This window comes from Elephantulus edwardii, unplaced genomic scaffold (assembly GCF_000299155.1).
Source record: "Elephantulus edwardii isolate Elephantulus edwardi_28Jun2011 unplaced genomic scaffold, EleEdw1.0 scaffold00011, whole genome shotgun sequence".
Lineage (NCBI taxonomy): Eukaryota > Metazoa > Chordata > Mammalia > Macroscelidea > Macroscelididae > Elephantulus > Elephantulus edwardii.
In genome coordinates, this window is record NW_006399761.1 from 25,790,833 (window position 1) to 25,803,955 (window position 13,123).

The 13,123-nt window shown below is 38.0% G+C and overlaps 1 protein-coding gene across 3 annotated transcripts in view; it reads right to left on the reverse strand.

Annotated features, from left to right (window-relative positions):
* Positions 1 to 13,123, reverse strand: part of RAB1A (RAB1A, member RAS oncogene family) — a 38,937-nt gene that overhangs the window by 13,665 nt on the left and 12,149 nt on the right. For all 3 annotated transcript variants that reach the window (XM_006880967.1, XM_006880966.1, XM_006880965.1), the window contains exon 2: positions 8,207 to 8,279. In XM_006880967.1, the coding sequence (XP_006881029.1) occupies positions 8,207 to 8,279 (73 nt within the window). The remainder of the gene's footprint in view (positions 1 to 8,206; positions 8,280 to 13,123) is intronic.

Sequence of the window (13,123 nt, forward strand, 5' to 3'; positions counted from 1 at the left end):
CCAAAATCTCTGTAAATGTTTATGAAAATTAATAAAATATAATTATAGAAAAAAAATAGAATTGACTGTAGAATTACCACTTAATAAAATTGATCTATCAGCTCTGAAAAAAAAAAAATAAGAACAAGAATGAGGAAGCACCCCCAACTCCAGCAGAAGCAGCAATGTCCAGTGAGACACTAAACAACAAATACTGATGAAGCGTGTCATACGCTGCTGGTGAAAATGTAAATGGGGTGACAACTACGGAAAGCAGTGGGCACGTCCTTATAAAGTTGCGAACAGAAATAAAATAGATCCAGGAAGTCCACTACTAGGCTATGTAACTTAAATTGAGTGGAACCACAGACACCCACATCCATGTTAATTCCTGCACAGTTTATAATAGCATAGAGTTATCAAACAATGCTCACCCTGAACAGCAAATGGCAATGTTACCCACACTCTTTGCCCGGGAGCTACACCAGCCATATCAGCATCAAGCCACTGTATCGTGAACTGTGGCTGAGAAGAATTCCCATGTTATTTTTAGGTTTTGTTATTTACTATGACTTGATAGACTCTTTCCAGGTGTGGGAATGCTGACCTGTTTCCCCGTATTAATGAATGGGACCTGCTTCTTCACTTTATACCATATTAGTTTATAAAACTTTTCATGGGAATGCTCTAAAGCAGGGAAGCCTAGAATTAAGTTGAAGCCATCAAATCATCTACAGGCTCGAAAACAGATGATGAACACATTGAAATGTCAACAGCAGGTTAAGTAATTTTGGTAACTGTTATTGTTAGGTGCCATGAAGTTGAGTATATGACTCATAGCAACCCATGAAAAAGATCTGAACCCAGTCCTGTCCTGCACCACACACTTCCTGACACACAAGAACCCACTCCAGCAGTCACCTTGTCAATCCACCTGGTTGAGGGTCTTCCTCTCCTTTGTTGACCCTCCACCCTTCCCAACCTCATGTCCTTCTCCAAGGACAAGCACCTCCTAGCAATATGTCCAAAGTATGTGAGTGAAGCTTCATCACTCTTGCCTCTAAAGGGCAATCCGGCTGCACCATCTCCAAGACATCTGTTCATTTTCTTGGCTGTCCATGGATGTTCAGTGCTCTTCTCCAACACCACAGCTCAAGGGCATCAATTATTTTTGTCCAGGTCTCAGATGCACAGCTAGTAATCAGAAAGACCATGGCCTGAATCAGACGCACCTTAGTCCTCAAACTAACATCACTTCTCCTCAATAATTAGGAAAGGTCCCACTGCAATGCATCTCACTTCCTGACTGCATATCAAGGGGGTTATTGTGGATCCAAGCAAGATGTAGCTGTTGACAGTTTCAATCTCCTTTCCATTCATCATGACACGGCCTGTTGGTCCAGTGGTAAGAATCTTTTGTTTTCTTCATAATGAGACGCAATCCATAATGAAGACTTCATTTCTTGATCTTCTGCAAAAAGTGCTTCAAATCGTCCTTACTTTCAGCAAGTAAGTCATCTGTATAATGCAGGTTATTGATGAGTCTCCTTCCAATCCTGATGCCACATTCCTCTTCACAGAGTCCAGCTTCTCAAATAATTTGCTCAGCATATAGATTGAACAGGTATGGAGATAGAATACATCCCTGACACACTCCTTTCCTAATTCCAAACCATGTAATTAGATCTTGGTAAATTAGCACAGCATCATTTAACTTAACAGGCAGCTAGCTTATTGGCCTTCATCAACAAGGGCAGAACTGACACATCCTCTGGGTCAAAAAGAAATACACTTGGTGAGGTTAAAATTATTTCATCCATTCTTACAGGGCTTAGGAAGGACAGAATTCTATGAACCTCCAAACTTAATGCTATCTAATTTATTTCTCAAATACTTTATGGAAAATGCCAAGAAAAAGACCCCTTTCTATTATATCCAGAAGATCAGGAGGCCCAATGCCATCTCTGCCCTCGTACAACTCTTGTCTCTTTTTTTTCCTTTCCTGCCTCCCTTAAATGCGAGTTATTTCCCTAAGACAAACAAACATGGAGTGAATTCAGGAGGTGGTAAAATGCAAATCCTACTCCAATACAAGAAAGCATGGATCCCTGGTTTTTCTTAAATGTTAAAATATTCTTTGTTACCAGCTCAGATAGAGTGTACTTCATCTCGAGTACTGTGAAAATCATAACTAACTACTCTGATGCTCTGCACAGGTTAATCTCAAGCAGACTTAAGTTTTACCACTGTTCCCCCATCACTGCTGTGTGTTCTGGAGAGAATTTAAGCGCACAACACTGGACATCACAGAGCAGAACTGCCCACAGCGTTTCCAAGGCAGGACTCCAGGTTGCTCCTCCCTTGGAGTGGACAGTGGGCTCAAGCTACCAATCTTCTGGTAACTGCCAAGGGCTTATTTAACCATTGCGTCACCAGGGCTGGCTTTCCCCCTACTTCTCGTCTAAAATCATTTTTCCAAATTTTGGAAAAATGTTTCCAAATTTTGGTAAGACAATGGAGAGAGAAAAATGTCAGAGTGTTGAAATAGAGAACACAAAATACTGCAGAGTAAAAATGTTCATATATATATATATATATATTTAGCATTTTTCAAAACAGATCATCTTAGAGCTACTTTATTTAATGAATATATTCAATTACACAATTTTAAACTTATCAGGAACTGTTAACAATTTTCTATTATAGTCCTATTGACTTATATGTCAACACTTAAGCATATCTAGAGTTCTTGAGTATGAGGAGAAACAACTCAATTTCACCTACCGCTCAGCTAGCTCTCTCTTCCAAAGCCTCAGGGCCTCTCCCCGCTTACTCCTGCACCTAGCTTCTGGAGAAGAACTGACATTCTCATTATTCTTCACTTATCTGGAACCACTTATTTTACAAACTTACGTCAACTCCTCAACCAACAGTGTCTCCCTCTGTGCTCCCACTTACTTGGCTTTGCCCCACCTTCTATCTACAGAAGTTGGAGGTGGAATGTTGAGGCATCAGCTTGCTTCCCTGGCAACTGTACTGTGTGAAGTAGTATTGAAATGGGGGCATCTCAGAAAGGCTGGCCTTCAAAGCACAAATACCTCAAATTTTAACCAAAATCATTTAAGAGATGCTAGTCTTCCTACCTATCCTAAGCCTTGTCAATGTGAAGTAATGTATAACTTTAGTTTCTTTTCCAATTACAAACAAAACTTTTCCCTGTTTACTGGCAATTTTTGCTTCTTCTGTGAACAATCTCGTCTTTGCCCACATTCCCACCGGGACAAACACCTTTTTATTACTGATGAGTACACAATATGTTCTATATACTGAGAACATTAATCATTTCTCCTATGTATTTTGCTAGTGACACTTATTTCTGACAATTTTATATCTTTTTGTTTGTTGTTGATTGCCTTCAAGTTGAGCATGACTTACAGCAACCCTATCAAAAAAAGTGTAAAGCTCCTCCAACTATCGACTAAATTTATCAAAGTTCATAGAGTTTCTGGAGGTGTGTTGTTCAGAAAGTGGATGTCACTCCAGCTTCCAAACATGTCATAGTATGTTATTGTTGTTAGGTGCCATTGAGTCACCTGCGATGTATAGTGACCCTAATGTACAGCAGCTCTGAACCCTTCCCTGTCCTGAGCCAGTCTCACTAATTCCAACACAACTACGCCCCCGTTACTCTATCAATCCATCTCATCTGGGGTCTCCTTCTCCTGAACTGTCCATCCACCCTTCTGAACATGACGTCCAAGGACCGATCTCTCCTGGTCACATACCCAAAGCAAGTGAGGCAGAGCTTCAAAATCCTAGCCTCCAAGGAGAGATTTGGTTTCATCCCCTCTAAGACAGACCAATTTGTTTTCTTGGCAGTCCATGGTATGTCCAAGACTCTTCTTCAGCACCACAACTTGAAGGCATCTGTTCTTCTTCTGTCATCCTTAGTCACTGTCCAGGTCTCTGAAGCATAATAAGTAACTGAGAACACCATGGCCTGGATTAGGCACACCTTTTTATCTAGACTGACATAGTTGCTCTTCAGCACTCTGGAGCAGTCCATGACAGCATATTTCTCCAATGCAATTGGTCTTTTGATTTCTTGACTGCTGGTGTTGACTGTGGATCCAATCAAGCTGTAATTTCTAATTTCTAACCACCTCAATCTCTTCTCCATCTAATATGGTGCAGCCAATTGGCCCAGTGGTGAGAATCTTTATCTTTCTGATGCTGAGCTTCAATCCATATTGTTTTTCTTTTGTTTTTAAATGTGTGTACCGTCAAATTGGATCTGACTGGTACAGGAGGAGATTGTTCCTCCTTCTTCAGCAGAGAGAGTTATCTGGTGGATTTGAACCGTGTACCTCTGGGATTGCAGTGCAGCTTCTTGCCACTAGGCCATCAGAGCTCGCTAGCTTCAATCCATATTAAAGAATACAGTCCTTGACCTTCTGCAGCAAGCGCTTTAGGTCTTCTTCAATTTCAGCAAGCAACGTTGTGTCATGTGCATATCACAGGTTGTTGATGAGTATTCCTCCAATCTTGATGCTATACTCCTTATAAAGCCCTGCTTCCCAAATGATCTGTTAAGCTTAGTAAGATTTTATTTTTTTTCTTCTTCTAGAAAATGTTTTCACATATCAAGAGCAAGTTATCACCTATCTTCGTCTGACATTTCCATGGTAACATTTCTAACTACAACATAAAATGAAATACATTTTTGGTATATGCTTGTTAAGCAATTATATATGACTTACTTTTCCCCTCAAATATTTACTGGCTGTCTGATACATAACTTTTTCTTCCTTAATTCTAGCCATTCAAATCTAAATTACCTTAAAATTATATTATCAAATCTATTAGGCCTTTTACAACGTGTTTACTTTTAATTAGCATGCCAATGCTTTATTTAGACTAATTTTAAAATCACATAATTTCACTATTTCAGTCTAACATTCCACAAATAGACAGTTGGGCAAAAAATATGGATAGGAAGCAATCACCAAAGTTACCAAAGACAAAATATCTTAAGGGAATTTCAAACTGTAGAACTCTATAAACCACCCAAAAATATTTTTACAAAATATATTTTAAATGACAACAATCTGGAACAAGGGCACTTGGAAAGTGCACTGTGGAAAGGCTGGGGAGGGAGAAGAGGAGGTGAAAAAAATGTGCAATAATGGGGAAAAAAAATAAAACTTTTTGTTAAAAATTTTAAAAAAGCCATACTTTGACCTAAAAAAAATTTTTTAAACCACTTCTAACTAACTCACTTAAATCCAAAGAACATAATGAGTCTAAAGTCATGCAAATCTAATTTCATTTTTAACTAGTTTGTATCACACAATTAATTTCCTTGTTATCATTTGCAAGTAAATTATACTAATTTGTTATACGGACATATTGTTATTTTTGGAAATTTGACCTTTTTCAATCACAAATCAATACTGTCCAAATAGCTGAACTTTCTGACTATGCATGTTCTCAGAAATAAAGACTTCATGATGCTAATATATGTCAACCAAGTAAGTGTTTCAAATTTTGCCACTTTGATATCTTTGCTATAATTAAGATCAAGTTCAATGTTAATCAGAATCAACTCACAGCTGACCCTCCAACAGGTTTTCAGAAGGCTGTAAATCACACAAGAGAAGATTGTCAACTGTTCTCCTGCAGAGATGCTAGTGGATTAGAACCTTTATAGGGGTATGACCTCGGGTTAGTGGCGTAATTTCCTACAGACTACGCCACCAGAGTTCCCTGATAGCAGAGCAATGGAAAATTACATTATTACTATTTACTTAAACATTGTTTACCTGAAATGGATAAATGGCTAGCAGCGATTCACTTTATAAGGAGTCTGGGTAACACAGCAATTAAACATTCAGTTGATAATATATCTGAACGTTAGGCGTCAAAACCAAGTGCTGACCCATGAGAGAAGAATGTGGCATCTATGTACCTTGAGATATAGCCAGGATATCCTGCAGGGCACTCTGTCTACAGAGTCACCGTGAGTCACAACGGACTTCGCATTTTGAATGGATTTTTTTTTACCTTTTTTTAACAACATGAATTTGTCATTTGGAAAAATACTGATATAATAAATTATGCAAGTCTTCCCAATAAAAGATTTCATTTTATAATATTTTAAAAATCACATTAATACTGTCACTCATTTTACCAAAACAGTCATATAAGTAACTGGAAAGCTGTCAAAACTTGAATGTTACTATAGGTGACGAATACAGTCAGCTGATTCCTTAACTTGACACAGCTCAGCTGAAAAAATGTTCAGCAACACGGTTCTTTTCAGTGTTTTGTTTTTTAAAGGTATTTTACGGGGTGAAAGTTTTACCCACAACTCAACAACACAAAGACACTTCCCCCACCCCAAACAATCAGGCACTCTAGATATAGATTGTATATACTTTCCACATCACTACATCAATTTTTAATACATAATATTTAAGAACCAAGATTTACTAATTTTAATAATTTTTACTGTTTTATTAGGACAAATGGTATCCCCATCCCCACCGCCATGAGTGAGGACTACAAGCAGGGCTTGTCAACTACCCTGAAGAGTGAAAAGCTGACATTTTAGCCAACGGTGCTTCTGCACCAGCAGAGCCACTATCAACACAGTGAAAAAGCACATATCCCTGTCTTATTCCTAGTAGTAAAAAAGCATTTACTTTGTAAATACTAATGTCTCATTTTAAAGTTTTGACCTCACACACCCGCTGAACCCCAGAGGTCTTTAGAGGTCTTTAGTTCGCTAATCTCAACAGTAACAATAGCAGCATGCTGAACTTGAGGCAAGATAAAGAATATAAAGGAGACTGCAGGTTCTCCTTCCTAAGTTCAAAGCCCTTTATGAGCACATAACAATGTCACTGCCCAACCAGGTCTTGTCTTTTCTTTATATTCTAAGATTTTACTTAAAGTTTCATTTTTATTAAGTCATTTTCAACATAAGCCAATTTTTCTCCTTACTACTCTTTGTTTGAATGACTGCTACCAAGAGTACTGACAAGCCCTATTAATTAAACTTAGCTAATTTCTGAATCTTGGAAAATCTAAGAGTAAAAGCATGTCTCAGGATCTTTACTTGATCTTACGAAAGACTGAAAATATTAACCAAAGAACTGAAAATATGAATAGTATTTTTTAATTCCACAAAAGTTATATACAACTTCATTTTTAAGTTCTTCTTACAGCTAAAACCAGAGAGTTCTGGTAGCTTAGTGGTAAGGAATTGCACTTCGGTGCAAAGGTATGTCGTTCAAATCTACCAGCAGCTCCACAGGGAAAAGATGGACTGTTTCCTCCCATGTGATTTACTACCTCTGAAAATCCACTGAAGAGTAATTGATAGGTGGGTTCCTACTCATCGGTACACAACAACAACAACAACAAAAAAAACCACTTTTTGGTTTCCTTTTCTTTTTCCTTTTTTCTTCTAACAACGGTGTAATGGTAAATGTCTAGCAGCTGGCTCTCCAAGGGAAAAAACCTGATCTGTAGTGTTTGCTGATTTTTGTCTTCAATATGACAGGCTTAAATATGGAGTTGGAAAAAAATGTTCACAAATTGTTCCCATGAGGCCGTTAATGCCAGCTCTATCACACCGCTAGTATAACACCTTGTATCTCACTTAAAAACACACAACAAAATTTGACCTGTAAAAACTTTTGATTAACTTTTTTAAAAAATAAAACTTAATTAATTTTTAAAAACAATTTCTGTCATGGAAGGAAAAGACTAGACTTGATAGTTGGATTTGAAATCTATTTTAGAAACAAAACAACCAAGGTCTAATCTTCCTAAACATTCATAATAGTGATTAATGACCATTTTATACTCTGGGGGAAAAATGAATTACTGTTTTATTAGAATTACAAATTCTAACATTAAATCTTCAAATATATTCTGACTCAGAAATAAAACATGTTTTATTAAAAGGTAAAAAAAAAAAAGCATTTCTTCTATGTACTTAATTTGTCCTTGAATGTCCTGTTATTAATTTCTAATTTTATAGCATTATCAAGTCCTCTATTTAAGAATCCAGGCTATCAAATGGATAAATGCTTGAATGCATTAAATACATAAATTCAGTAAGAGTTCATTAATTTTGTCTAACATGATTTCATTTTTCTATCTACCTAAAAATACATGTATAAATTACTTTTTTAAAGGTATTTAAACTTCAACTTACTGCAAACCTAAGGAGGAGGCAAGACTTTCCAACCCCAGAGTCACCAATCAGAAGTAACTTGAATAAATAATCACTGCAAAGAAAAAAAGAGAAAAATCACATTAATAAAAGCATATTTAATTGTACGAGGGAGCTCTGGTGGTGCAGCCCAGTGAGCTATGCAGTTATCTGAAATAGTACTCCTCTCAGGGGTTCAAATCCACCAGTCGCTCTGAGAGACCAATGGCAGTCTCCTCCCATCATTGTGATGTACAGCCCCAGAGACTCAACAGCAGGTAACCCTGAGATGGAACCAATGACTGCAGCGACACTTACAGTTAATGGTAAATTCCACGAACGCTTACAGTCAAGAATAATGGCTCATTATTGAAGATTACATTCCTTGAAAAGCCCTGTGTGGTTTAGAAGAAGCAAAACCTGCAGCCACAAGTAGCAGCAGCCTTTCTGAGTAGTCACTAAGAAAACTGGAAAAAAGAGAAATGTGAACAGCCTAAGATATTTATGCTAGATAAATTTCCACACTGAAGTAAAAGAACTCATTACAAACAAAACCAAACACACTGTAGTTAAATCAACAGTGACCCCAGCAAGTCCACGTGATAAAGAACTGCTCAGTAGTTTTTTGGCTAGAAACGTTACAGACACAGGATGCAGGCCCATCACCTCAGCGTTGCTACGTGGGTTTAACTGTCAATCTTTAGGTTAGCAGTTGAGTCACCACCACTCAAAGACTCAAGTATCAGAATAAAGAAAATCTAGAAACATAGTCAAATCAAAGGTTACTTATTTATGCAGGTGTGGAACTTTACCCAGATTCTAAGATGGTATGAAGGCATTCTTCAGAGAACATCGAAAGCTAGATTCTATTTATGTACAGCTAACAGATTCACCCTGGACAGGGTGAAACCACACTGCTCTTTGGAAGCAACGATTTGTTTGGGGCATGTTGCAAGGTACCAGTCTTCGGAGAGATATAACACTTGGGAGGGTGGAGGGACAGCACAGGACAGAAAGACCCTGAGTCTTCCTGGATGAGATGGATTGACTCAGTGACTAGTGTAATGGGGGTCAGTGTGTCAAAAACAGTAAGGTTGACTCAGGACAGAGCAGGGTTTAAGGCTGTTGTACATAGGGTTGCTATGAGTCGCAAGGGACTCCACGGCACATAACAAATAACAACAACACTGCCGGGCCTAACTCAAAACCCACCGCTATGGATTCTTGCATGGTCCTTTACAGACAAGACACTGTCAAAGCTCTGGCTTCCAAAGGATTTTTCATGAATCCATCATCTTCTATTCTGACCAGTTCTCTGTTTTCAAGCAATTTTCAGAGAACCCAAATCCGGAATTGAAATACACACACTCTCTCTGTAAATTTTGCACATATACCCACTGCCATCCAATCGATTTTGACACACAGAGAGAGAATCCTGTAAGACAGAGTAAAACTGTCCCAGTGTTTCCAAAGCTACAAATGGCCATATCTGCCCCCAGAGTGGCTAGTAGGTTCAAAGTCATTTTAAAATGTTACCTTATAAGTTTCTGAGCATTTACGGTTCAAAGCCATTCTAAGTAATATGAAACCTTGAGTACTGTTGTAAAAGACCATTTTGATCTTCCTAAATTTGCCATCAGCTTTACTAACACTGACAACACAGAGAAAAGCAAATGACAAAATTGACATCCTCTTCTCTCCCTTATCAAATACATACACAACTGATGAGTGTAAACGATAGGATCATATGTTTTATTTAGTATTTTATCATTTTTGTTTAAAAAACACTGGCACATACATGAAATTTGGAAATATAAGGATATTTCTCACAGGATTCTAAATGTACCTGCCATAACACAAATAAACTCACAGCAAACAAGTCAAGGGGCAGTCAAGAGTCATTCTCATCCTCTGCAGCAGTCCTGGGTTTGATTCTCAGCCAAAGCGCTTTATGCACAGCCACCACTCATCTGTCCACAGGGCCTGAGTGTTGCTAGAATTCTGAACAGGTCTCAGAGGAACTTCCACACCAAGGCAGACTAGGCATCAAACGGCCTGGTGACCTTCAGGAAAATCCTGTGGTGCTATCACTAGATGTGCCAGCTGTTCCTGCCAGCAGAAGATTCTCCTTGAAGACTCCACAGAGCTCTCTAAGGGAGAGGGACATGGAAGGGAGTACTCAATAGGCCATGGACTGCCAAAAGAACAGCTATGTCTCGGAGAAGGTGCAGCCACAGTGCTCCTTCAGGCAAGACAACACAACTTCATTCATACTGTAGGTATGTTGCTAGGAGAGGTTATTCCTTAGAGAAGGACATCATGCATGGAAAGGTGGAGGAGGGGCAGTGAAGGAGAGAAAGCCAAGCCCCTCAACCAGAGGGACTGACACAGAGACTGCAGCAATGGGCTTGAGTGTGTCAGAGGATTGTGAGGATAGCACGGGATAGGGCAGGGTTCAGATCTGTTGTTCACCTGCTGTTCACTAGGTGTACTCAACTTGATGGTATCTAACAAGGGGATTGATGACAAAATTTCAAATTCTTGAGGAAGCTAAACCTTTTCTATACTGTCATCATAATTTAGCTTAATTAGTAAAAATTATCTGCCTTGAGTCGTTGCTCTTTTACAGAACACTGATAGGGAACCAAAATGACAAATGGAATAAAAAAGTAAGATAAGAAGTTTGGGGGGGGGAGCAGCAGCTTAGGAGTCAGTGAGTTTACTTGAATAATGATGGAATAATGTGGGAAATGGATAAGAATGGATGTGTAACTTGAGGAATGTACTTAATGTAACTGAATTTTATAGATAGGAATTGCTGAAATAACACATTTTATTGTGTATGCTTTCGTAGCAAAAAAATAAAACTAGAGTTTCCCAGCAAGTACTGTGCACATACATACAATGTACACAACATACAAAGGAAACTAATGTGAAAGGGCTTGTACTGCTTGGAATAAAATCACAAAACAAATGCATTATTTGCATAAAAGCACTATGCAAATAACTATAAAGGAGCTCTGGTGGCCTAAGGGGTAAAGAGCTGTACTGCCAATCAGAAGGCAGAATCCACAAGTTCCATGGAGAAGATGGACAATCCCACTCCCACCCCTTGCAATTTATAGTCTCTCAAAACCTGCAGGAGGCTTGGTTATGAGTCGATTCTAACTCAATGGCAGTTGAATTGCGTTGATAGGCTATAAATGATATACAATATATATATTTGGAAGCAGGAGTGGCATCCACTTCCTAAACAACATGCCTCTAGAAATTTGATATATGTCAATAGCTACAGAAAGGCTTCAAGCCTTTTGTTCACAGGGTTGTTATGGATTGTGCTCGACTCGAAGGCAATCAATAACCATATATAAGATACACGATACATAATAAAAAGGCTTATGGATGACAATGGTCCAATTGACAATTTATCACAGGGTGATGCTGGAGCACACACACTCCATTTCGTTAAGAGTGTAAGGAGATAGTCACAGGTACACAAAGTCAACTTTCTGGATTAAAGAGAACAATTTTCCTCTTTTATGAGATAACATTCAATTATCAGAAAACATTCACATGCTAGCTAATAATTTACAAAACAAAATGGGCTAGCATTAACTCAACTTTTTATAACCCACATACTATGGATGTGGAATCACACACCACAGAAGAAAAAAACAGAGCAGTAAGAGCAGAAAACTGGAATATAAGGACTTTTTACTTAAACACCACTCCCTGCCAGTCAAGCTGATTCCAACTCATAGCAATTCTGAAGGTGAGAACTGCCCCCAGGATTCCCACAGCTGCAAATCTCTACAGGGCTGACGGTCTCTTTTTTCTCTCCTGTTTTATCCAAATAGTATCTCCAAACTATAGGTTTTATAATGTCAACTATAATAAGTATGGTATCTTAAAAGTCTGTCAATTTTAAAAGTTCAATGGGAATTCATTCATTCTCTTTTACCTACAATGAGTTCACATTTCTGGTAAGAGCATTGGTTCTTTATCTTTTTATAAATGTTACACTAGCAAACAACCTAAAACTATACTCATATGAAATAAAAAAATTTTAATAATAAATGGTAAAAACTTTCATGTTCAAATTTGCAAAGTTATTAAGCTGCACACTGTTCTAACAATGATTGGCCTGTACAACAATTAATCAAAACTTGGGCTGCCATGACTGACATCAACTTTTCTTCTTCATGCACTTTAAACAAGCTCCACAGAAAACAATTCAAAACTGAATTTGAGGCTGGGATGATTACACCCATGCAAGATTAAGAGGTAAGGACTGTTTGGTTTAATACTTTATATGTTTATATGCTATTTAAATTTATACTGAGACTATATTATCGTTTTAATTAAATTACAAGATTAAAATGAAACCATCGGGTGACAACAAAAGCAACCTGGCAAGTTAAACAGCAAAAATAACCAATTAACCTTGAACTTGATAGGGCAAAAAAGGTCTTTTCCCAGTATAAAGACTACCTTTAAGTTAATTCTGAATCAAGGTAATCCACATATGAGACAAATATTGTCCCTAATGGCTGACTTTTTTGAAAGTAAAACAGTAGGCCGTTTTCTGCATGGACTTTTAGAATGCAACTGAAGGTATACCTACTGTACCACCCAAAAGTTAAGAGCCAATATTCAAAGCTACAATCTTAAATGTGAAGCAACCTTAAATAGTGATGAAAAGTGGTAAGTAACCAAAGAGAACAGCCTGCCTTATACCTATCTATAACAAATGTTTGCTGAAAAGGCACCAAGGGGCAGGTATAATGCCCTTCATCTCTTCACTTCTTAAAGACTGCATGAGGCGGGGAATGTAGTTTTAATTCAGCCTCCATCATATACTGGATATTAAGATCCTGACAAATACTAAGTAGAACATCTGGGAGCCAAGTTACTCACCAC